Below are 9,368 nucleotides of genomic sequence, written 5' to 3' on the forward strand. Positions count from 1 at the left end.
ACACAGACGCATTTGTAGTAAAGCTGTCCTCTCCCGCCGCCCTCTGCCCCCATCCCGCCGTCTCTAATCCCCAAATAATGCAGATGCAGCTCCAGGGTAAATGCTGCCAAAGGGACATCTGCTTTCTCATTTTGGTTGCTGGCATCCTGAGTAACGCCACGATTCTTAACGAGCCAGCAGCCTTGGCAGATCTGAAAATGTACCAAAAGCCATTTTCCAGGGAGATCTCACATTCTCGTGTTTTAAAGATTTATTTTGTTTAAATCCAATTAATTAACATGTAGTGTGTTTTTCCGAGGTGGAGTTCAGTGATTCATAGAGGCATAGAACACCCAGGGCTCAGGCCATCACGTGCCCTCCTTAATGCCCACCACCAGGGGCGCCTGGTGGCTCAGTCAGTTAAGCTCGGGTCATGATCCCAGGGTCCTGGGATGGAGCCCCACTTCGTGCTCCCTGCTCTGCAGGAAGCCTGCTCCTCCCTCTCCCCCTCCCCCTGCTTGTGTTCCCTCTCTGTGTCTCTCTCTGTCAAATAAATAAAATCTTAAAAAACAATGCCCATCACTCAGTTACCCCATCCCCCCGCCTGCTCCCCCTCCAGCAACCCTGTTTGTTTCCTGGAGTTAAGAGTTTCTTATGGTTTATCTCCCTCTCTGATTTCATCTTATTTTATTTTTCCCTCCCTTCCCCTATGATCCTCTGTTTTGTTTTGTTTTTAAGATTTTATTTATTTCTTTGACAGAGAGAGAGAGAGAGACATAAGTAGGCAGAGAGGCAGGCAGAGAGAGGGGGGAAGCAGGCTCCCCATATCAGAGATCCCATGTGGGGCTCCATCCCAGGACCCTGAGATCATGACCTGAGCCGAAGGCAGAGGCTTAACCCACTGAGCCAACTGGCCATCCTTTCTCTGTTTTGTTTCTTAAATTCTACGTGAGACTTAATATTCTCACTTTCCTCAAAACTGCTCTGACTTTTTAGGAGACCTAGAAACAGTGACCCCATTCCCAAATAAGGCCTCAATTTAGGGGAGAGTTAGCCTTGGTGAGTTGGCTTTACCAAAGGTCTGTGGAGGGCCCTGTGTTGTGCTGGGTACTGAAATTTATGGACAGTTCTGGCCTAGAAAAGAGGTAAAAGACACCTGTTTAGAGTGTTATGAGTGCCAGCTGCTGTACTAGGCCCTACACATGTTTTTCCACGCTGAACCTTCGAAATGTAGTCATTATGGAGGAAAGGAGTGCCAGATACTGGTTGGGGACGTTGTAGCCCAGAAAGGTGAAGTAACTTGCCCAACACCCCGAAGTTACTACACATTTTTTTGTGCATCCATTTATCACATCAAAATTGTATGGAACTTCTACTGAGAGCCAGGAATTCGACACATGAGCTTATCAAGATGAATCAGCGATAGCCCTGTCCTCACAGTGTTTATCATCTAGCGATGGAGACAACTAAGTAGACAATCACAACAGAGCTTTGCAAATACCGAGACCAGTAGGTGGATGGATGTGTAGGGGAGGTGGGTGTTGTGGGGGCGTATGATAAGCCAGTCTTGGGATCCAACCAGGCCAGCCCAACCCCAAATCCTGTACTCTCTCAGTGCAGAGAGAAACAGAGACAGAGACTTCTGCTTTTCCATCTTGCTCCACGCCCTGTTTGTGACCCTCTGGGGTCTGATGTCTGTATCCTCTCATCCCCTTTGTCCGTGGGAGGCGAGAAGGAGAGCGTCCCTCATGGAAAATACCTCAGTGTTAGATAGTTAGCCAGAACTTGATGATCTAGATGGCTTTCCTCATGGCCACCTGTCCCCCCTACCATCTCTGCTTTCCTAACACCTCAGTCCACCCCACGTGGGAAATCAGAAAGGGCCACGTTCTCTCAGCTCCTTCCCACTCACTCGCCACATCCCACATCAACTCATAGACTTCCGCTTTCAAATCCTACCCCTTGGGGCGCCTGGGTGGCTCAGTGGGCTAAAGCCTCTGCCTTCGGCTCAGGTCATGGTCTCAGGGTCCTGGGATCAAACCCCACATCGGGCTCTCTGCTCAGTGGGGAGTCTGCCCCACACACACACCTGCCTCTCTGCTACTTGTAATCTCTGTCTGTCAAATAAACAAATAAAATCTTTAAAAAAATAAAATCCCACACCTTGCTTGGTTCTTCTCATGGCTTCTGTGCCAAGGCCTGATGTTTGACCTCCTCCTCCCCATCTGGGCAGTTACAACCAAGACCTGAGTGATGGCCCAGCATCCCCTTTCATCCAGCACAACCCCAGCCCCACGCTGCCACCAGTCCCACTTTCTGAAGAAGCAGTTTAGGTCATGCTGTTTTCAAGCTTCAATGCCTTTGCTGACTTGACCCTGCACGTAGAATAGAATCCAGTTTTCTTGGCATGGCGCATCAGGTTCCTCATCATCGAGCATCATCTTGTCTGTCCACCACCTGCCCCAGCCTCACAGAATCTCTCCCTAGAGCTGAAATGCACCTCTCTTCCCTTCCACGTGCTTCACCCTCTGAGCCTGGGGTGAGACCATTCCCTACTTTCCTATCCAGGAAACTCCTACTCATCCCACAAAACCCAGCTCAAATAGCACCTCCTCTGTAGATGCATTTCTTTACTTCTCCAGAAGGTCTAGTTATGCCCTCCTCTGTGGTCCTCCAGCCCCGCATTTATGCCTTTGTCTTAGCGCTTGTTAAAATATATTGGAATCCTCCCTAGATACATTGTGTGTCTTCTGACTGGATGCTAGCTCTTCAGGGCCAAGGACTGTGTTTAATTTGGTCTCCCCAACATCTAACCACAGGTTCTGCCACATACGAAGTGCTGATGAATGTTTCTGCTGTGTTACAGGATTTCCCATCAATCCTTTTGTCTGTGTTTATTGCCAGAGGCCTTTGGTACCCTGATATTCTCTCTTCAGTTAGGAAACAGGAAACAAAGATTCCCCAGCAGAGAGGGAACCCTGGGGCTCTCTCCTTTATCCTTGGTCATAATTGTCCAACTTCAAAATAAATCCTGTAACACACCTAGTCACCAGACTTATCATACTATCAAAGGGTGTTTGATGTTTTCAGCTGAAGCAGGAAAAAAAAAAAGGAGTACTTGGCAGAAGTAGCTCCCATGCACCATTTGAGTGGTGGACAAGCAGCCCCAGCCCAACAGAGGGAACCAAGGGAAGGAAGTCTCAGGTCTCAGGTCGCCTGTGCTGAATGGCACCAGCTATTACTCAGGACCCGGAATGTTCCTATGGCACAGTGTTGAGATGCATTTAAGTGGGATGATGTTCTGGAGGAAAATCCAGTTATACCAAGAGTGCCATTTATGTCTTAGAAACTATGCATTTTTAGATTTTATTTATTTGCTTGTTTATTATTTAAGTAATCTCTACACACAACATGTGGCCTGACTCATGACCCCGAGATCAAGAGTTGCATGCCCTTCCAGCTGAGCCAGCCAGACATGCGGCCCACCACCAAGTATATTTAGATTTTCTTTTTGAGATTCTATTTATTTATTTGACAGAGAGACAGCAAGAGAGGGAACCTAAGCAGGGGGAGTGGGAGAGGGAAAAGCAGGCTCCCCACTGAACAGCGAGCCCGATGTGGGGTTCAATCCCAGGACCCTGGGATCATGACCTGAGCCAAAGGCAGACGCTTAAGGACTGAGCCACCCAGGCGCCACTATTTTTAGACTTTATTTATTTATTTGACAGAGATCACAAGTAGGCAGAGAGACAGGCAGAGAGAGAATGGAGGAAGCAGGCTCCCTGCTGAGCAGACAGCCAGATGCAGGGCTCTATACCAGCACCCGGGAATCATGACCTGAGCTGAAGGCAGAGGCTTTAACCCACTGAGCCACCCAGGCACCGCTATTTTTAGATTTTAAACAGCAGCTCACACCTGAAATACCGGGATGAGTCTACACTGAGAACAATGAAACCAAGAAGCGAGGGGGGAAAAATATTTTGACCGAGATCTAGATTGTTCTGCTAAAATACTTTGGCAGTGATAATCACGGGTCTAAATGATTTGACTTCTCTAGCAGTCTGGCTGAAATCAAGGAGACAAAACGGGACAAAGCAGATGTTTTAAAAAATTCAAATTAGGAAAATGGAAAATGAATGAAATCCCACCTGGAATCAGCTCAAGTCCATTTAACACGGTGCGATACAAATTAAATACATTGCACATAAAATGCATCTGACGCTTCGTATTGATTTGTGTAAATCTGCATAAGATGGGCTTTCTGTGGTTGTCCCCACCATCAAGAAAGAGTTCGGGACGCCTGGGTGGCTCAGTTGGTTGGACGACTGCCTTCGGCTCAGGTCATGATCCTGGAGTCCCGGGATCGAGTCCCGCATCGGGCTCCCAGCTCCATGGGGAGTCTGCTTCTCTCTCTGACCTTCTCCTCGTTCATGCTCTCTCTCACTGTCTCTCTCTCAAGTAAATAAATAAAATCTTAAAAAAAAAAAAAAGGGTGTATGGGGGGGAATTGTTATAAATCTCATTATTTTCCTAATTAAATAACCCTGGCTTCAAACAGTTCAATTTGCAGTTTAGGAACGATTATTTGCCCATTGACAGTGAATCAGAACAGGTGCTATTATGCTCCCAGCTTTTAAGCTGTTGGGATTTTTACATCTGGATGCCAGAGCTAATCAGAAGGCATTTTCTCTCTTTTCTATCTGTCTTCACGATCTGAAGCAGAGTTTAAAGCTTCTCGGGATATTTTGTAACTCATTAGTTTTTGGCATCCTCTACAGCCATTTTGGCCAGTATGATTCATTCATTCTTTGAGCAGGATTAGCTGTGAAAACAGATCTTAGAACAGACTCCCTCCACCCGAGAAAGATTACTGAAGGTAGGAAATGCAGGTGATTAGCGGAGTTCGCCTTTGATACAGACATCCTGCTCTTCTGCTAACCCTTTGAACTAACTTTGATATGCAATAATTAAGAGGGATTCAACCCCTGAAGGAGAAGCCGCTGAGGCCCTGCCCCTTCTCTCTCTCTCTCTTGAATCCTTGTTTTGAACTATTGATCAAACAGATTTAAAGGGATTTGTTGAAGCCTGTGTGGGGTAAGGAGGGAGGAAATGAAGGGGGGTGGGGGAGAAGAGATGAGGAGACACATCTGGTATAAATAGTTCCAGAAGGAACCTGCTCATTCAGAGTTCACACACCTCACAGAGACGAAGATTTGCTTCCCCTTGGAGAAAAGCAGTTCCAGACGACCTTGTGGGGTTTCCGTTTGGCTCTCTTGTGGGGTTGGAGCAGCCCAGTTTGGAGGGCGCGGAGAGGCGCTTAGAGGATGGCGGTGGTGGTCCTGCTGGGGCTCAGCTGGCTGTGCGCCCCCCTGGGAGCTCTGGTTCTGGATTTCAACAACATCAAGAACTCTGCCGATGTGCACGGGGCTCGGAAGGTAAAGCGCCCGTAAGGCAGCAGGGGGCAGTTCACGAGGTGGGGGGGGGGTAAGGCTCACTGAGGGGCAGTGGGCAAAGGGATGCGACTCCCTAGAAGAAAAACATCTAGTGGGAATGGCACAAACACCAACGTTACGGGTACTCCACCTGTAGCTCAGCTTCTCGAGGTTCTGGATGTAGACCAACAATCTCACCATCCCTAAAACGCATATCAGAAGGCATTTTTCTTCCATTGTCAAAAGGGCACAAGACCATGAAATCCCGAGTTTTAAAAGTAGGACGATTTTTTCGAATGCAACCTTTGCAGCACATAGGTTTATTCATCGGAGATTTGATTTCCCCTTTGTGGGAGAAAACCAATTATATCGAAAAATTTCGGCGCTGCCAAAGGCCTTTCAGCACATGCGAGGTGCCACTATGATGTGGCTTCGTCCATCCCCCACTTTGAATTCAAAGTCCTCTTCCACCTTGTTGGGTTCCTCAGCCCCGTGACAAGTTTTTCCTTACAGGGTTCACAGTGCCTGTCTGACAAGGACTGCAGTTCTAGAAAATTCTGCCTCAAACCGCAAGATGAGAAGCCATTCTGTGCTACTTGTCGTGGGTTACAAAGGAGGTGCCACCGTCACGCTGTGTGCTGCCCTGGGACCCTCTGCGTGAATGGTAAGCTGTTGTAAACCCCTGCAGGGTGGTGTTGCCCCAAGGAACAGTGGTTTTCTATTGAAGATAGCATATGAGTGTCGTAGGCTAGAATATTCCAAGATGGGCACTCTCCAAAGGTCTCCTGGATTCACGCTTAAAGTCATTCATGCAGCTGCCTTTTCTTAATGCAATAAAATAGTTTATTTCCTGGCGATAATTTTTGTCAACAACTTAGAGATAATGATTTTAAAGGAAGGGGGTCAAGAGGGGATCTTTCAAATTCTTTTGTTTTCACTTGGATTCCACTACTTAACTGCTTTCTTTGCCGTATGTGCATGTAAATATTTAGTGCATGTGTCCCAGAAATCTTGCAAGCTATATATAAACTGAAGGCAGAGGTACTGCCAAACTATGTAACAGTGTAATAATCAGCGTGTCTGTGGTCCTAACCCTTGAAGTTAATAACTCCAACCACACCTGGTTGTCCCTCAGATGTTTGCACGACAATGGAGGATGCCGCCCCAATACTGGAAAGGCAGATCGATGCGCAAGATGATGCGGACACGAAAGCAACGACTGAGCATCCAATTCAGGAAAACAAACCCAAAAGGAAGCCAAATATTAAGAAACCACAAGGCAGTAAGGGTAAGAGAAGCATTCTGGCACCTTTTTCTTTTTCTTTTTTTTAAGAGAAAAACATTTCCCGGGGCACTTGGGTGGCTCAGTCCGTTAAGCATCTGCCTTCAGTCCATGGGTCCTGGATCAGAACCACTGCTCAGCAGGAAGCCTGCTTCTCCTCCTTTTACCCCTCCTCTTGTTTGTGCTTGTGCTCCTCTTGTTTGTGCTTGTGCTCTCTCAAATAGATAAATAAAATTCTTAAAAAGAAAAGAAAAGAAAAACATTTTTCCCCCCCTCGGCTTTCAAGGATAGGCCGAACCTGATTTGATTCCTCCCCACTCCAGAGACACAGAGGGATTATGTCCTGTTTCTAATCTCTCTCCTTCCATGGCTTGGAAGATCATGTAGGGAGTAGCATAAGGCAGTCAGCCACTGAAGAGGCCAGGGGACTAGCCATAATCATGAACTAGTTGGCAGGAAAATCTTTAAGTGAATTTTATACACATATGTTTTTATAGTCAGTAATTTAATAAATGGAGGTTTCCCTAAGTCCTCAGGATATAAAATAAAAGAGAAACGAAAGTTGATGAATCAACAATTTTTATTCTTAAAATGCAAACTTCACTAAGATGAAGCTAATTCCTATCTTGGACATAAAATAACTGGAATATTTGAAGGCAGTGGATTGGCCAGTCTGTCTCTCCAAGGCTAAGCAGCCCCTTTATGAGTCATGGTCTGTGTCCATATAAATCCCATTTAATAAAACACTGATGAGGGTATTGATTTCATTCCTCAATACTGGAAATCTCATCTCTCTTTTTTTATAAATGATTTTTTTAAAGGTTTTATTTATTTGACAGAGAGAGATCACAAGTAGGCAGAGAGGCAGGCAGAGGGGGCGGGGGAAGCAGGCTCCCAGCTGAGCAGAGAGCCAGATTCCAGGCTTGATCCCAGGACCCGGAGATCATGACCTGAGCCAAAGGCAGAGGCTTAACCCACTGAGCCACCCAGGCACCCCTGGAAATCTCATCTTTCTCTGAAAATGTTTGAACTTAGCAAATTTCCATGTCCTCTACTTTTGGCATAAGAGCTAGCTCTGGGAGATCTGCGTTCTGCTTTGATTTTTACTTTGTGGCTCTAGATCCTACACCTTCATCCCAGCTACAAGCCCCCCACATGGCACTTTGCCCCATTTATTGTGACAGCCCACACGAATCTTGTTACAGGACAAGAGGGAGAAAGATGTCTTCGAACTTTTGACTGCGGAGCTGGACTTTGCTGTGCTCGTCATTTCTGGACTAAAATTTGCAAGCCAGTCCTCCTGGAGGGACAGGTGTGCTCTAGGAGAGGGCAGAAAGATACGGCTCAAGCTCCAGAAATCTTCCAGCGCTGCGAGTGTGGCCCTGGACTATTATGTCGAAATCAAGTGACTGGCAACCGACAGCATGCAAGGTTAAGAGTATGCCAAAAAATCTAAAAAGCTGTAAAGATTTCAAAATAAAGATAACTCCTTATTGTATTCAAACAGAAATGTCAGACATTAATTTAAAAATCTTTCGATAATATCTCTGTAAATCAAGTCTTGTGGCAACTGGGATAGACTAACCTAGAGCGCTGTGAGGTGCTCCCTTGAGGATGAATGAAAACTGGTTTTGGCTTTTTGTCTATTTCTGCAAAGTAATGTGACTCCTCAGAAAAGTTTAATTTGATCTAGTGACTCAATTAGTTCAAATAAATCTTTACATAATTTCTGGTGAAATTCTGGTACATGACAGTAGCTTGGGGGTAAAAAAGTGATGGTCTGCAGCTAGTTCTTATCTTACCAGTAAAAATTATCACAGTAAATTAAGGGAAAAATTTTTTCCTTAAAATCCCTCTTGTTTATTTTCTTTCATTTCCCTCTTGTAAGGGAAATGCCCCTTCACTACAAAATAATTTGGTTAATAAAGAAATAACATTCAAAAGGTAGTATTTTACGTGTATTATAGTCCTTTGCAAGTTATAAAGCATTACCATGTATTTTGTTTTCAACAGCTTTAATCATTTGATAACTTTTTACATTTTATATTTATATAACTTTAATTATATAAATTAATATCATTTATATTATATACATATGCTTTATATTTTAAATTACATATACTTAAATAATTATGTGTAATTTATATATTAAATTATATTAATCTAGTTATATTAATTACATGGATTATATAATTTCAAAGCTAGGGTCTTCAAGGAGTGTTTTTACTCTCAATAGCTTTACTTAACCATTTGATAATTTTTTTTTTTTTAAAGATTTTATATATTCATTTGAAAAGGAGGGAGACAGAGCACAGGCATGGTGGGAGGCAGTGGCAGTGGGAGAATGAGACTCCCTGCTGAGCTTGGAGCCTGCCCTGGGGCTGGATCCAGGACCTGGAGATCTTAATCATCTGAGCCACCCAAGCGCCCCACTTGATAACTTTTTCTATTTTACATTTATACTTATACTTAATATAAGTATACAAATTTACATATAAAGCCAATGATATAGAATATATAATGTATATAATTAACATAATTAATCTATTTTATATAATTTCAAAGCTTGGGCTTTCGAGAAACATTTTTATTTATATACTTGACCATTTGAACTTAAAAATTACCTTGGAGGAAAACTAGGGCAAATAAGGGAAAATTCTGTTTGAAGTTGAAGA

At 44.4% G+C, this 9,368-nt stretch overlaps 1 protein-coding gene across 1 annotated transcript; it reads left to right on the forward strand.

Annotated features, from left to right (window-relative positions):
- Nucleotides 1-5,116: 5,116 nt before the first annotated feature.
- Nucleotides 5,117-8,584, forward strand: DKK4 (dickkopf WNT signaling pathway inhibitor 4). Its single transcript, XM_004775705.3, has 4 exons — nucleotides 5,117-5,414; nucleotides 5,925-6,075; nucleotides 6,547-6,699; nucleotides 7,899-8,584. Exons 1-4 carry the CDS (start codon nucleotides 5,304-5,306, stop codon nucleotides 8,147-8,149), a joined length of 666 nt encoding a protein of 221 aa, XP_004775762.1. The 5' UTR covers nucleotides 5,117-5,303; the 3' UTR covers nucleotides 8,150-8,584.
- Nucleotides 8,585-9,368: the final 784 nt, after the last annotated feature.

This window comes from Mustela putorius, unplaced genomic scaffold, assembly GCF_011764305.1.
Source record: "Mustela putorius furo isolate JIRA1106 unplaced genomic scaffold, ASM1176430v1.1 tig00003976_pilon_pilon_pilon, whole genome shotgun sequence".
Classification (NCBI taxonomy): domain Eukaryota; kingdom Metazoa; phylum Chordata; class Mammalia; order Carnivora; family Mustelidae; genus Mustela; species Mustela putorius.